This window comes from Syngnathus acus, chromosome 14 (assembly GCF_901709675.1).
Source record: "Syngnathus acus chromosome 14, fSynAcu1.2, whole genome shotgun sequence".
Lineage (NCBI taxonomy): Eukaryota > Metazoa > Chordata > Actinopteri > Syngnathiformes > Syngnathidae > Syngnathus > Syngnathus acus.
Window position 1 is genome coordinate 1,302,480 of NC_051099.1, and position 17,340 is coordinate 1,319,819.

Sequence of the window (17,340 nt, forward strand, 5' to 3'; positions counted from 1 at the left end):
AACAATGTCTTCAAGTATTCTGTCTTTTTTTTCTTGTTTCCTTTTGATTTCCCCACCCAGCTGATGTAGTGATCGTTCAAGCTTTCATTGTAGTGTATCTTCGCTTGGTTGTTTCCCATCGGGCAGTGCACGGGTATCCTAAATACAATTACAGTCCACAGCTGAATGGAGAGGAAGGGACCACTGGGACTTGTGGAAACAGTAAATGGTCAAGAGGGTTGGACTGAGGAGGGAACAGCAAATCCCTAATTCAATCGGCTGAATCTCGGCAACAAGCCTCTGGTGACTCCTCCTGCGGAATCAGTGGAATCAAACAATTCGGCTCAAACCGCCCGAGAGATTTTCGTTCACATGCGCAAACGCGTTCCCGCAAATTGACACAAATGCATAACATTTCCCCCATGCACGTAGTTTGCTTCTATTTATACTACAGTCCTAAATGGAGGATGCAAAATATTTGATGTTTGCCAGCAAACGAGATGAAAGGTATCAGGGAAGAAAAATGGAGCAGGGTAGCCTGATCACAAACCAAGATGTTGATTGAGCAAAAGTTAATGTGTGGCTTTAAATTTCTTTTATAGTTAAGATTTCTGGGATGTCTGCTATGAATTGCTCATGAAGTCACGCCACAGCATCTCATTCTCATATCAAGATTTATTTACGTATTATCATTATTCACCTTGGGACACTCCCAAATATTAGTCACACAGTCATGTGATTATAATGTGTACATTGATATATTTAACCTATAAATACAAGGCGATAATCTAAAAAAAAAAACTAAGCCAGTAGTTGTAGTGTGCTTAAAAATAAGCAACATTAACAAAATCAAGCCAAGTTGGCTGATTTGTTGCCTCTTCCATGATGCTGCATCACCTGTGTCGATACGGTCGCCTGTGTGGCCCCATGCTTGTGCAAATAGCAATATTAGGCTCCATACCGTTGGAGATAATTGGAACAAAGTGGGGGATCGATACAGAGGGCACACGCGTACACGACAATATAAACAGCCAAGTCTTCACACAGGCACATTCACACACACACACACTAATCGATACAAGTCAGGGGCAGGATTTTCCTCTGCATTTCAAACATACTCAGTATTGAACCGAGATAACCTCGCTTCTTTGTGTAACAAATGACTTGGCTTGTTTCATCCACACTCCTGGAAAAGCACCTCACCTAATTTGAGGCTGAGAGCAAACTACTTCCAGGTATTATTGTGTACATAGAATGCCCATGCATTGTGTGTGTGTTGTGCTAAATTTGAGCACTTCTCTTAAGGGGAAGTGAAAGCAGCCAGCTGAAACTAACAGGCGGATCTGTGCAAGCGTGCTGATGGCTCTAAGTGGATGCGTGCTGATGTAGGAAGTTACCACTGAGCATTAAAACACAGAAGATAGTTGATGGTGGCCTCCAGTCATCCGTTTTGCCCAGGACAACTGCTCTAGAACACTCTTCAGTCTCTTGTTGACATGGAAGTGAAGTCTAAATATTTACAGAAATAGAAAGGCCATGAATCGCTGCCAAGCTTGTATAGAGAACAGAAATGCTCAGGGCATCGGATCGACTCTTGTGCGCTTAGGGTTGAGTTGATTGGGCGCCATCTTTTTAACTTCACTGAGCAAGCATGGTCCCTTGCCCTAGATATATGACTACGCAATAGCCATCACAAGAGTTGACAGGTGTGATTGTACCGACTGAGGACGAAAACATATATTTCATTCATTAAATCCCAACGGTGTGCTTATATATGCAATGGGCGGGCGGGCTTTTCTTGGACTTTCCATGTTGACAGACAGTGGTTAGCAGTCAGCTATGAGAGCATGGCTATGTGTCAAGTATCTGACACTTGAATGGCCCCCTCACTCACCATGTGGTGTTGCCGTGTCAACACCTTTGTCTGGCTCTGACAGAAAAGTCGGCGCTGATGGATGTGACATTGCCACTCCTTGACTTTAGTGCTCCCTTTGAGAGTTCCTTAGGAGTCCAAACCTTTCCTACCCAAAGACTGAAGATGTATTTGTGTCCGACTCACAAAAAATCAGTACGGGGGGGGCGTTAATTCTTCCCTTAGTATTGAACCAACCGTTGTGTCTTGTCCGTTAAGTGTTTGTTTTGTGTTGTGTATGTGCTCACTAATTAGCGCTTCAGTATGAGTTGGCGTAGCAAAGGCCTCTATTTTAAGGACGACATATCTGCTGCATTTGGTGAATTACGCTCGTTGGTTAGTAACGTCTTCGATCGCATCCGGTTGCCTTCTCCTCACTTCATGTTGCCAAGCAGCACGGGTATGTGATCCAAATGCTTCGCAGGGATGCTTGGGTGCCTTGTGTGTGGAGCACTGTGATGTTGGGGGCGGACATTTAACAGATGGGACCAGCCACCTCCCAAGATAGTAATGCTCAATTATCTGTATCCAATTAGCACCTTGGGCGAGAAAGACAAAGGGAAAGTATTAGAAACTTTCAATGAACTCATACGGACGTACATAAACTACGGGAGTGGGAGTAATAGAAAATGTATTTTCTTTTCTTTTTGGAACAATAATAAGCCTGTGTGCATTGTCCTCTTGAGGCCACATCAGCTCCACACAGCTGTGCCCTCCACATCCCGCCTCCGCTGCATTTACACCGATCCCCTGGGTGCCTTTGGAGAACACAATTGGAGCATGTCGGGGGGTCAGCTGTAATTTGACGCGGAGGGGAAAGCAAGTCATCTACTTTATTTATTCCATGCAATTAGAGGACTCCAAAAGAATTTGTTCCATTCCTGTCCGTGATACAGTCGACTTTGTATTTGTCTTCGGTAATTGAACACAATCTTTCTTTTGTTGATCCGAGGCACATTTGCATGGACATGTGAGATTACTTTTGTTTAATCAACAGCATTTCTACTGGCTGCGACCAAGTCGGGCGCACACCCTTCTGCCTCCATTTGATTGGAGACACGATTAATCAACATTCAATTTCCACACAATCAACGGAATCCTTATGGTGGCAGCAAACAGCCAAAGCACGACAGGTTTGGCAGAAAACAATTCGTGCTTGTTTGAATGAAACATTGTGTATTGAATCCAATCACATAATTTGACTAGATGAATGCTAAATGTAAAACACCATAGATGAAACTGTCACTGATAGAGTGTAAAAATACATACAGGCACTGGACTGACTGCTTTTAGGTTATCACCATATGACACAGTGTTTTATTTTGCAAAATAACACTTTGTTACGGTGACCAAAGAACGAAAGGACATCGGCCGAACGAGCAAACTATCCTCGCTTGAGCCCTGCTTGCTGTTTGTTTGAATCTACTTTTGCACCCCCCCCAAGGAAATCTGTGCTTGTAGCTTCATTAGCAAGACCACATTACTTTCGGTTTGTGTGTTTCAAAGATCAATGTTCACAGTATATGTTTACATGTGGACATCAGATCAGGAAGAAAGCAAGACTTTGAAAATGCTTCTACTGATTTGGTGTGAGCTGTACACTGGAATGTGTGTTAATGAGCAGGCATGAATAAACATGCATTAATGAGATACGACTCGTGTGTAGTGATTGAAATTGCTGTGCTGCAAGTCCCCTGGTATGCTAAAGCAGCATCGCGAATAAGTTCAACGCAAGTCCAAACTTTAGTTTTCAAAATATATCATCTTTGGTAAGTAAAGTAACAAAAGGAAAAAAAACTGGTGCCCAATGGATCCCTAATTGCATTGGCAAACTCATATAGAACATAAATCGTTGCTGTGGATTGTACGAGTGGTTGAGGCACCTCTCAATATGCAGGGAAGACAGCTGATGTGGCATCTCCAATGGGATATAAAGGTGATGCTTTGAATATGTGTGCTAACAGGCACTGGCCTTGACTTGAAGCACTAACAATCACAGCGAGCTGGCTCCGTGTGATGCCAAACGCTCCCTTGAGGCCGAGGTCACCTGTCAGCTACCCCATTGAGACACAGGGAACACATTGCCAATTTAGCGCCATCCTCGCCTTTGTAATGCAGCGTGGCACCTGCCCGCCTTTGTTCGTTGACCTTTGAATAATTCAGGCCCGGCAAAATGCTATGACACATTTTTGATCAAAAAGGCACGATCAAGAGGAGGCGGGGCTTTCCAGACGGGTGACGGGTTTTATGTCGCAACTCGTGAACCATTTATGTGGTTGATTAAACACGATAAATCCCACGGCCATGTTATATTAGTGTAGTGAGTTTTTTTTTTTTTTTACAAATGTCGGTGGGACAGACCACTCGAGGAGTAAAAATTCGGTAGACTCAAGCCTCCCTTTCGAAGACAGGAAGTAGCCTAACCAGTAAAAATAGATTCCGACTCGATTGAATTGTTTTTTGTCTAATGCAATATTGGTGTGATCTGCTGGTTTGACCGTCCAAACCATAAATATTACAAAGATAAAGTGATTTTCCGTCATTGAAATGGCCTCCAATTCAATATTTGGTCTGTGGTAAGAACCTAGCCGGAAGGAATAAGATCATTCATTCGCCTGGCTTTTGAGTGATAGCACACAGTTTATCCTCGAGGAAGTTGACCTCTGCACAGGGTTAAAAAAAAAAAAAAAAAAATGAAGATTGTATTATCGGTTAAGTTTTCCCGTCCCCTCGCTCTCTGATGAATGGCAGCAGATTATAGGTTGGTGACCATCTGCCTTTTGCTTCAAAGCTTTGTCTCCAGGAATGCTTTTGTTAGCCCGCAGGCATCGATCACAATAGAAGTTCACCTTTTAAACTATTCATTTGAAGAAGCACTGGAAACAGAAAGCATTTGCTGAGTTATGGGCTCTACCTGGATTGTACATCATCCTCCACCAGCACCTGTTTGACAGTGTGTGTGTGTGTGCTCATGTGCATTTTTGGTGCACACGCCATCCTGCTGCAATTCCCATTAGACTGCTCTTGTTAGGGTGATTCATGATTTTGATATCCCTCAGGATTTTTGTAGAAATGGAAATGTGCTTCTCAAGCTGAAGGGGAATCTTGAGTCAGGCCGTGTCCGTTTGTGCGTGCGTATGCGCTTCTCTATGTGGACCTGTTTATTTTTGCTGTGATATTTTTAATATTATTGTTTAATGAAATGAAAACGGTCTTATGTAGTTTTATCCTCTGTACTTAACTGCAGAAGGAAAATCAAACATCATAAAGGAGCCCATGAAATGTACTTGAAAATAATAGCAGTGATATTTTTAACTAATTGCAAACTCACAGTTTTGGATGGTATTCATGGGGATGAGTCAAAAGATCTTACGTGGCCACCACTACCCTCTGGCGACATTTTTCTCAGCATCGGATAATTATGTTGAATTAATTTTACATCCACCCAGACCCAAGAAATAAATAGCACATTACAAAGACAAATGTCACATACCTGCAATTCTCCCTCAAGGAAAATCCATTGTAAAGCAATTTTCATGTCTGCTTGACAAGAGAAAGTGGCTTGTCCTTTACTACGTAATGATTTGGCAACTCTAATCAAGTCACTGTTATTACTGTCGTGGTGCACAATATATGCATCTAGTGGCTTTTAACTATTCATCAAAATCATGGTTGTACTTATCATCACTCAGTGGACACACCATTAGGTAGAGCGACAGATTGAGGCAGTGGAGAATTTCACTGCATTATTTCTAATACAGTATTATCCTAAATGAAATGGTGGTCAAACCAGCAGTCCCCAACTAGTGAGAGAGAGACTGAATAAAATAATATAAAAGAAATAATAGAAATATAAAAATCAAATATGTCTTGGTCACGTGACGCAGGAGCAATAAAGTAAAAAGATGAGTGTTTATATTCTCTGCTATAGAGAACGTATAGCTCGGAAGTCCAGATTGTGTGTTGTCATTCACACATGACAGCATCACCGCCTGCACATTACAACAGATGCAAACACCCATGCAAATTATTTTAAGGAGGCGAAATTCAAGTGACAAAACAAACAGATGTGTACCCCCCTGTAATGATGCAGTCGACGGATTTAATAAAGCAGGCGGTATGTTGGCAATAAGCTGCGTTAAGCAAGCGCCATTCCGTCGATTAACACTGTTTACCGTCGTCTTTATTGCGCCGAGATGAATTGCAGCCGTTAGCGCAAAGTGGGCTAAATAAGACGCAGTTCCCCCGTATTTATTCTGAGCTGTTGTAAGACTAACAAGAAAGAAAGTAATCACGACTTTATGAGTGACTCACTGGAAATGTGACGCCTGGTTCGTTTTAACTGTTGTGTGCACGAATACATCGTACAGGCATATAATCTGAGAGGGGCAGCAGAAGTGCGAAAGCTTTTTTACTGGAGTGGGGTAACACCACGACAATCTAATACTGAGCACATTTTTTATTTTTTTAATACTAGACTGAATCACAGTAATGCGGCAACGATATGACGTAACCAAAGGATGCTGACACTAACTCTACGTATCCAATCAGATTGCTCTGATGTCATCCATAACTGATTTCCATCTCCGGGAGGCATTTATGATGCTATGCTGTGATGTAATAACCAGCATTATTGTCCTCTCACTGAGATTTGACTGCAGGGCAAATCTGCCTGCCTTCTTGTTAGAAAATCCAGAGGAGGAGAGCAAGATGGAGCCCTAAAAATTCTAAATAGTGCTCCGATATAAAAAGACAGTTGTGACAAGACCGTCAAATGAACACTGGTCCTCCCAGGAGACCTTTACCCTCGGGGAGCGCTGTGATCACCGCAGTGGCTTGTGTACGTGGATGTGAGTCACAGCAGGTGGCGCCTGTATGAAGTATCACACAGTTTATTTATGACAGCTCCCCTGCCGACGCTCGGAGACTGAAAACAAGCTGCTCACAAGTCAGAGCATCACGGTTGTGACACCAGACACTCATTCTCACCACCTGCTCACAATGCATTTTTCTTTGCCCCTAATGTTAGCCTTGAGCACAAATATTTCATTGCAAGGGGACGCTCATGTTCATACCAATACAGTGATGCCTAAAGATATCATTTTAATTCATTCTGTGTCAACTCCTGTAACTCAAAAGACTTTTCTCAAATCATTGTTCCCCACTGCGATGAATGGAAATGTCAATAATTCGTTCCGGTCCTCACAAATATTGAAAAACAAATAGGTAATGTTCATTTACTGGATAAAGGGTAAAAATAATATACATAATAATAATTATAATAATTCATAATGCGCAACTTGTTTACCAGGGACCAGTAAAACAAAGTCATATGAATGCAGATAAAGAAAAGTTGTAAGTGACCCACTCCTTTCTTTTACAATTTTGCTATTTCTAGCAAGTTTGTAGTCAACTGCGGCCTACGATATTACCACCGTACGAATGGAACTCTGTCGTAAACCGAGAGGAGCCCTTTATATTTTGTGTCCAATCAGGAGCATGGCAAACTTGTGATGGGCGGCCATTACAATCAATCTGCACATGGCATGCGAAAATGGAGGACCGAGAGAGCGCAAAATGAAAAGTGTCTACAATATCAGCTTCCTGGGACTTGCGGAACTGTTGTGCCGGTTGCTTAGTAACTGTAATGCTCCCAGATACAACTGCCGAGTGTACAGCAAGTAAGCTTTCCTCCATTTTACGTGAACACACACACACACACACACACACCTTGCCTTCTAGCTGTAATTTCACTCAAAACTGCCTTTTGGTCTAGCTGAGCTATGATTGCTGTCCTTCATGTCCTAAACGTTTCCTAACTGTGAAGTCTGGTGACATGAATGAAGCAAAATCAGTTTGCTCATTTGAATCCACCAAATGTTTTAACAGCTGCCAGATAGAAAGAAAATCCTTTCTTTTCAATTCCATGTAACCTGCAGAGTGTACCTGCAGTAAAATTCTTTCTTCTTCCAATCCTGTCCTCTTTTTTTCCTCCAAGAACTGTCGTTTTGAGGTTTTCAGCTTCACTAGAGGCATTCCGATAGATTCATCAATTGGGCAAAGCTGCGTGTATAAAACGTTAGTCATTCCCTTACAAGACACGCACACGAATAGACAATCTGTGTTGTTTGTTTCACTCTCGTGTCGAAGGCTTGCTTCTATCTTCTTCTGTGGTTTTCCTCTTTTTGGACCGCGTCCCATCATACGTTATTTTTCTTTCTTAGACGGCAGTCCTGTTTGGGCCTTTCGTGACTGATGACACCGCTGTCAGTCAACAGCGGGTGTGAACCTTTAGCGGTGTTTGCATAGATGATTGCTTGGATGACACGCAACACTGACTCATCAATAAGCGCAGAGCGACAGGACAGTCAAATTGCAAGATGCCCACGTTGCGGTGGATTCATTTCAAGTGGCCGTGTCTTAAACGAAGGACTCCTCATACAACCTTTCATACACCTCATATAGAGACACGCTGTTGTTCCAGCAGTTGTCTAATCATGTATTCTGTCTTTGTCCCTTTTTTTGTTTTTTGTTTTTTTTCTCTTCCTTCCTATCGCTGTCTGTCCAACCCCCTCCCCTTTTGACTTCTTGTGGACACCAGTGATGGCTTCCAAAGGCAAAGTCAGAGGTGAGTGGTGGCCATGTTCAGTTTGGCTCCATTTAGGATTAGAATAGAACCTTATAATTCCACATTTTGGTACTGTTTCATTCAGTTAAAAATTCATTCATGGCTGATAAGAAGAGCAAAGTCTTTCTGTGTGTTGGAAAGCTTTGCTGGCCAACTTATAGAGCCGCTCGCATAAAAGCTCCTCGGCACAATATAGGAATCTATATTGTGATCCAGTGCAGGTGAAGCGTTTGCTCCAGTTAACCTTCTCCTTTCCCTTCTGCCATCATCGCATTATCATCAGCAGCAATCATGGTAGTAAATGCAACCTCGTGTCTGATCCCATTACTCTTCCTCATTCCCGCAGTGGAGTGTGCTTGGCAAATTCATTTCAACCATTTACAGTATCTGCAGGCCAGAATTTGACAAATAAAAAGATATCATTGACTATATCCTGGCTGTCATTCTCTGGTTTAAAAAATCTATCCCACTTCAATTAGGGCAGCAGATGTTGTGCAATTGAAAGTCAAGCACATGTCTCCCTTTGGTTTTGCTTGTCATGATATTCATTTTGTCATGTTTGTTTTAGTTGAATAGAAGAGTTCATTCATCTCCCGGGATCCCCTATCGTTTTGAAGTCAAGAGTCGCCCGCTTTGTAAATAAAACTCAGCTATAGGAATCCTGCATTTGTTCATCAAAGAGCGAAGCTTGTTTATTTACAGGAAAGACTTTACGCTATGCTTACACGTTTGTGCACAATAGCGGTCGTAGTATGTGATTGACATCTGTGTTGTCCTAAATGTAGCCTTCAAAGAACGTCCGCCTTAAATTCATTACGCTGATTTTCTTAAATGTTGCCATCACGCCTCAAGTGAGATCTTCAGCATCAATCTGGCTTCCGCAAACTTTTACTGTATGCTTTCCCTAATATCTCTGCCGCACCAATCTGAATGATATGAGGTGCTTCTAAGGGGGAAGCCTTCTCATTTTGCAGTAAAAAATTTCCCGGTGGGATACGGCAAATTTCTTCTAAGCGAGCAGTATCTGTCAACATATCAACACATATTAAAAAATCACACTATGTGGCGTTGATTCGAGCAATTTGGGAGTTTTACGACGGTGATGGTGATTAGTGTGATTTCCCTCGTGAACATAACCGAAGCTTTTGCTCGTCTCTTGGAGTGCATTGCTTCCCGTGACCGAAAAAAGAAGAAGCAATCTCTACACACTATCACTTCCAGAAGAAATGTTGAATTTCAATACTACATTTATACCCGATTCCTATGACCTTCTGCTTTTATGACATTTAATTTACAAAACCAATTAAAGGAGGAAGCATGTGAATGGCTGCTAATGCCGCTTTGAAGGCCTCACAGCTAAGGAGGATGCTGAGAGGAGGACTAGCCTTATGGGCCGAAAATAGGGGAAGTGAATTCTTTTTGGACTGGAAACAAAACAGATAAGCTGTTGATTCAGTCTAAAATAGTTTTGTCGGTTTAAAATGAAGTACCCTTCCCTGAAAATGAAATAATAGAGATTTTGCATCGTGCACTTTTCAGCTGTAGTAATAATAATAATGTAGAAAATAAATGAATAAATAAATAAATAAAAACGCATGCATAAATTTAAGCCTGCCTACCTTCCTCCCTCTTTCATCTATGAGACAAGCATCTTTGGCTGTTTGGATATTTCTTTTTTATTGTTGCTCATTTCTTTGTTCTCACTCTCACCTTGCAGCTGTCAGCTTCTACAAATTTGCCATGTGGAAGACAACAGCCTTTGCAATATTCAATATCCGATATAGCTCCCATCTTAAAAGCCTCCATTGTATGCCCTTGGCTCAAAAAAGATCCTCGTGAGTCTGGATAAGAGGACACTCAATATCACCTTCAACATCTTCCACTTTGGTTTATATCTTTGCCCTTTAAACTGATGGTGTTGATTCAAGGACAAATTAGATCCATTTCCAGTGGAGGAAATTGTCTAACATGATTTTTGTTTCATTTCAACACCAAATGATAGATTTACAAAGATGTCATTGCACTCATAGGTTCTTTTACCATTTATCTTTATTTTCATTGATTCTTGACATATTGATATGAGAAATGCTGCTGCCTTTTGATCAAAATGATTGCTTCATAATTATTATGTCTACAAAACAAGGTCATTTCTTCTCTGCTTGTAAAAACCTTTCAGCGCTATCTCAAAGATGTTTACTTTGGTAACACTAACAATTGATGACGAGAACGTGCAATTTATATGTCACAGGGAATTCTGGTGGCTCATTATTGATGCCATGGTGTAATGGCATGGAGGCAAAGTTTGAAGCATGTCAAAGTGGAAGATGAGAGTTTTTTGAGGGATACAAAAGATTGTAATTCAATTTGTGAGGCTTCAATTGTTAGAAAGATATTTCTCTATTACCAACAAATGCTTCTACCAACTCTCCCAACAGCGCCCGTTTTTATATCCTTTGTTGCTGGAATAATCACGGGCGCGATGATCTCTAGATATCCTTTGTTGCGTTCCATTTCAGTGTATTCTTTCAATTTTGAGCCAAATACGCTTTTGTCTAAAGGGTGAACTGATTAGATTTAGTTTGTTAAAAAAAAAATTTTTAGCTTATATTCATCCCTTTGTGTTTAGATTTCGGTAGTTTGCACCAGCGGCTGTTGATTTGCGGTCAAGGTCAACGGGAACTCACAAAAAGTGTTTCTGGCAAGATCTCAAACGTGTGCACTGATTCTGACTTTGCCCTACTGCATAATAGGGAATTTGAGCTTTTTGTCCAAAAGGTCAAACTTACTGTTTGCAAATGCATACCACGGTGTTTTTTTTAAAATTGTGCTTTTCAATCAACATCCAACGGAAATTTGTGATCTCGATCAGTGTAGTTTTAATTTACAGTAAGTTCAAAGGCAACCGCTCTGACCCAAAAAAAATTGCGTTCTGCCTCGATCCATTTTTTGTTCTTGGTTATACATCATGGTCTTACAGCTCAGTTGAGCTCCAGTCCTGACATAAAGGTCAGCAGCTCCGGGCTGTCCATCTGTCTGGCTGCACTTCTCCTCTTCTTCAATGCCTGCTGAATGCCTAAATAAGGAAAGTTAGAAGACTCGTGCTGGAAAGGTCATGCCGCAACGCACAACGGAAGCGTGGAGGAGGCATTTATTCGTCCTATATATGAAAAAAATAATAATATATATATATTGATTTGTGGCACAAGTCCAAATGATTGCCGGGAAGCTCTCCAGATTTGATTGTTTGGCAAACGTGCGCTCTTAAAGGTAGAGTGAGGAAATGGGTGTTGAGTGTTTTTATTGGAACATTCAGCTCATCTACAGCGTCAGCCATAGTGGGGTTAAAAAAATGGACGGAAAAAAACCAACATGGCATTTGCTCAGAGACAATGTCAACCTTCAGGGCTCCAAGTCGTTGTAAATGAAAGAAAGCTAATTTCCCTGTTGCATCACTCGCTAATGTCATGCAGATGAGGACGCTGTTGACCTGTTTCAGCCTTGGCATGTCATTCAAATGTGAGGGCAATTAATTCCCCCCCTCCCCCACTAGGATTCCCACCCCATGATCTCCTCACAAGCACAATGGAGAGCAAGCACGTCGGTAAGGATTAAGATAAACGCAAAAGAGCGGGGAGGATATGAACATCCGAGACAAAGAATGTGGAAACGCACCCTTCGGGGATCAACTCCAAGAGAAAATGAGAGACAGAGGCAGGGATAGGGCGAGTGAGAGAATTGAGCGGCATGAACTGGAAAAGAAAGTAAGGGAAAGCTTTGTCTTGAAGAGAAGATCTAAATTTAGACATGGAAATCAGGGGAGAGCAGCTGCCTGCTTTCCTCTGGAGATACATTTAAATCAGGTCTAGGTGGCCAAAAGGGAGGCACAAAGCAGCTCTTCCACTGGTCAATTAGGCACACAGAGGACTTCATTGTTGTAATAGAACCATCATGGTGCCCCCTTTGGCCCTTTCTCTCCCAGTGGACTATTCATGCAGTGGAGTTCCTGGATGTCATTGGGCCTCGTCCTTGTGCAACAATGTGTTACTTGGAGAGGAGCGGGGTTCTTCTCAGAAGGACATCCCATAATGGAATACAAGCAAACAAACCCATGCTAATAAAAGCAAGGACGGATTTTGAAACAGGAAGTAATGGGAGCCACAATAATCCAAAATAGCACCACTATAAAACATTCATGAACTTTACGGGTATGTTTTTTTATTTTAGAAGGCAACTGTTGGGCAACTCTAAATAAAATAAAAGCTTAAATTGCATCTTGAATGTTTTTATTTCTCTCCAAAAGGGTCAAAAGAAGTTAACTACTGTATAATATAAAACACTAGTTTAACCTTGAGTCCAATTATTTGTGATAACATGCAGAGCCCTCCTCAAACATCATCGGCGAGAGTCCGTCAGCGTAGAAAGTCGACTCTTAACTTTCCCTTTGTGACCAGAGCAGATGAAATGAAATCCATCCCACCGGGCTGAAGGGTATGAACGGGCAGCCCGTCGGCGCAAGCTGGGGGGGGAAAAAATGAGGCAAAAAGTAAGTGATGTGCAAAGAGGAAGCAATAAAGAGCGCAAGGACAGCGACGAGAAGCTGGTAAATCACAGGGCAGAGCACGCCTCATGCAAAACTGGCATGAATAAAACATATTCCTCTCCTCCCAAAGCTCCGATCCATTTGCCTCCTCCTCGTCTTGCCTCTCTATCTCTTCCGTGCATGATTAACCTTGGGAGGCCTTAATCAACGCTGGAAATGACCCGTGCTCTTTGACTTACCCTTCAACTCCTCCCGACAATCTCCCTGTCCCGCTTTTATTTCTCCATGCCAGCCATTTGTGCATTTGTTTATCTTACCTGGCCTGTGGAATAAAGTATCTGGCACCTACTCAACTAAGTCTTTCATATTGACTGTGCTATTTTTCCCCAAATAAATTCCTCATTTCTTTCCTCTGTTTTTTTTCTTCTTCTGTATGATCCTCTCCTGGGGGGGTTAAGATGAGAGTTAAGTCAGGGATGAATAATCTTCCTAACCTAAGCCTTTATTCACACAGCCTTTAAAGCCCGTCCTCTGGGGACGGCAACAGGGATAGATTTATGGTTATTTTTATTTACTTGTCCCCGCCTCGGAATACACACCAACGCGACACATATAGGGGCAGAACGGTGGACTAGTGGTTAGCAAATCCGCCTCACTGCTCTCCGCATTCCAAAAGTCAGGGACATCATAGAGACGCTAAATCTTCCGTGTGTGCAGCTGAGCCGGAGTTATCCATTGTGCTCTCGCAGCTCTCCGTGGTGCTGAAATGCTTTTTGTCATTGTGGTGTTACCTTGCTTTTGTGTTTATGTCCTAGCGTCACTCACAAACGCACACAGGTCCCTGGGGAGCAGCTTCTAATTTGTTTTTCTCCGTGTAGCGAGGTTTCAGGGTCGTCACCGCAACCGTGGTCACCTATGCTGCGGTCTGTGTTTTTTTCCACACACCTGCTTTACTTTTACACCTATATAACAAATGAAGCGTCATGTCTTCTATTCTCTGTGTCGCAGGCATCAGCGGCCAGCATCCTCTGGTTCAGAATGTCACCGTGACAGAGGGCGGGACAGCCAACATGACATGCCGCGTGGAGTACAACGACAACACCTCCCTCCAGTGGTCCAACCCGGCACAGCAAACTCTCTTCTTCGGTGACAAGAAAGGTGAGTTGACTCAGTTAAGGATACAGAAGAGGCCACTCAGATAACGTTTCATTTGATTTCATGTGTTCAAAACATAATTCCTCTGACTTAAAATTCATTTTCTGTTGCACGTTTTCTCATTAGCGTGGCGCTTGAACCGGAGCTTATCTCAGTTGACTTTGGGTGAAAGGCTAGGTTACATTCATATTCATAACTAGGGACTTGGAGCACAGGTGTCAGAGCCAGATCCAACCCCCTCAATTTTGGCCCGTAAATCGTCTGTGTCTACTTCATGCTCCTGCAAAATAGCCAAACCAAATTTTACAAAGCATTTTAAATCTGACTCCAAAATATGTTTGAACACAAACGGTGCGGCAACACACGTAGACATGCAATACAATACGGCCAATATATTCTTTCCCGAAATGACAACTAGCAGTGCAGCTTTCTGAGGATAGTTTTCATATGCAGTATACTGCCCCTGGTGGAATACACCAGAATGAGCAGTACAGTGTCTGTTGAAATGAAGCAAATATTTTGTCAAAAGCTCCAAACGAACAAATGAGCCTTCTCAAGTTGGCAGACGCTCAAAGGTTGTCCTTCCATTAGTGTCTGACCCCCATGGCAGTCACACAATATACGCTTCAAACCCCCAAATTAACCTTCGCACAACTCAAGTGCTTCAAATGTATGGCAACGTATGTGGGCGTGGTACAAAGTCGCCAGTGTTTTAATAGCTAATAAGTACAAAAAGGTTTATTTCTGACCTTTTACACTCTCTTCAGTTAAGTCCCAGTAAAGAGGATTCATGGATGTTATTTTGTAGGTTCAAGTCTGCTGACTGATTGCGCGCCGCCGCGGCGTCTCTCGGCACCATTAGTGGAGTGTAATAGAGTATGAATCACACTCTCTTGTAAGTGTCCGGATTAAGCACGTATGGGATTTACACTTCTTCCATTATCCCTCCTCTCTGCCCACAGGCTCACTTGTCTGACTGTGTGTGTGTGTGCGCGTGTCTGTGTACGTCTGCACTTTTTTTTTTTTATCCCAGAGACTGCGTGTACAAGCGAATTTCCGAGCGGTTCCGTCAGAGCGGCCGTTAAAAGCAGCCCCTGAACATCAAATTCAACAGTTGATGTGCTCTGCGGGTTATTCCATATCGCACCTGGCATGGGGGGGTTGCTCGGGGTGTATTCTGTGGCATTTCCAATGCAGAGCTGTGCCAGATTGGAAATGGAAAAAGCACCCGAAGACTCTCCTATTATCAGCAGAGCTACTCCTGAGACCCCGGAATTGCACAGCTTTTTTTTTAGGGGCTTTTGCCTGGTGTGTGTTTGTGTGTGATGATGGGGTGGGGTGGGGTGGGGGTGGTTTGTCTTGCTCGACGTGGCATTTCACATGCACATGCTGATGGGCGTGCTGAGATGCGGAGTGTTTCCAAAGTGCCACTGGCAGTCTTAGAAGATGTCTGAGCTGCTAACGGCTGCGAGCACAGTCGCTTGCAGATTAATGTTGCTTTTGCCTGCTGGGAGGAAGATGAGGATTAGGAGCAGGGCGCACTTTTACTCAAATACACAACCCCAGTGTGGCTTTTTAGATATACTTTATTTAGTTGCAGGGTTTTTTTGAGCCGGACACTGTTTCAGCGTATTCATCTAGCAGAGGTATCAAACTCTGGCCCGTGGGCCAAATTTGTCCCGCAGTGTCATTTTATTCGTCCCGCGAAGACAAATTGTGCATCGACTTAGTGTCAATACTAAAATTGCAAAATGTCTTCACTTTTAAAAAGAAGAGATGTTTCCAGCAATTTATTTGACCATTCATCAAAGACGTATGCAGAGGTGTCCAGATTTGATATGGATACGGGCTATCCATCCAACTGTTAGTCCTGTGAACTTTGGCCGTTGTTTTGAATGTCACGGCGAGCGTTCACGGAAGACACTCAGACGGATGCGAGAGACCCCTCTTGTCACTCGTCCTTGCCGAACGCTTGGGCGACTGCAAAGTGTTGTTTGAATTTCAAATAAGTCATTGGCACAAAAGTAGGCACTTTGTCCTCCTCGTCACGACGCTACTGAGGGACTTAATCTGTGCCTCGGCGGCAAGAGAGTGATGAGCGGCGGGCAAGAGGGATTCTCTCTTTTATACCACTCAAAGGAGGCCAATATCCCTTTACAAATTGCCCTTTTGCTTTCGTGAAACTCAGGACTTGATAATAGCTTCAGTTGGTGGAATGTGACGTTTTTCTATGATCTCTAATTACAATATCTTCATTGCTCCCACAGCATAGAGAACCAATGTATAATTACTTTTCCAAGACATATTTGCAGGAGTCTGTCGCACTCTCACAACATTAAGAGCATATATTGCGTATGTCATTTACTAGCCTCTTTCCTTCCCATCCAAAACATTTCTAATTACATTTTCAATTTGAAGTGCTGCCCCTTTGATACACTGCTTGTAACTTGGATTGACCGGTCTTCAAAGCCATGTTAAATTACCTTTGTGTTTATAATTAGTAGAGCAGAACTTATTTAGACTGGCACTCGTCAGACACACTAATGTCCTCTGCTTACTACACCAGGCTCTGCTTTTTCTTCTTCAGAACCGCCGTCACTGTTTTGTCTAAAAGAAAATCTCAAATGGAAGAGCATTTCATTTTTCTGGGTTGTGCACGTACAAAACTTGAATAAAGCAGGCGCTTAATGTTTTTTAAATGTGACGTGTTTGGCATAAATGCTGACTGTAATTAGGACTTTCCAACTGCATTGGCATAAATTAGTGACAGCCAAATTTTGGTGACGCACCCTCAATAGTTAATGTCACCTTCCGTTTGACTTTTTGAAGTGTCAATTTAATATTGCCACCACAAAACTACCATTGAATAATCAATTTGATTTCCATCTGCTGACTGATTGAATCTGGTCAAACATTAAGATTAGCGTTACAGGTGAGCAGATAAGGGCCAAGTGCTCATTTTTAAGCTCCAATGTGCTGAATATGAAACTAGTATGGCTGGCTGGCTCAAATCAATTTAGTTTGCGTTGGTGTATGGGTTCCTTTTCCGCCACCCGTACGTACACGTGTGTGTTGTGTGTCGCCTGCCAAACCGCTCCAGCATGCAGCCGTGGAAGCTTTGAAGCG

General features: G+C 42.6%; 1 protein-coding gene across 5 annotated transcripts in view; it reads left to right on the forward strand.

Annotated features, from left to right (window-relative positions):
* The window catches only part of cadm2a (cell adhesion molecule 2a), a 120,386-nt gene that overhangs the window by 76,475 nt on the left and 26,571 nt on the right, over positions 1-17,340 (forward strand). For 3 of the 5 annotated variants that reach the window (XM_037270631.1, XM_037270632.1, XM_037270634.1), the window contains exons 2-3: positions 8,493-8,519; positions 14,068-14,217. In XM_037270631.1, the coding sequence (XP_037126526.1) occupies positions 8,493-8,519; positions 14,068-14,217 (177 nt within the window). The remainder of the gene's footprint in view (positions 1-8,492; positions 8,520-14,067; positions 14,218-17,340) is intronic. The other 2 variants (XM_037270635.1, XM_037270633.1) reach the window with 1 other exon arrangement.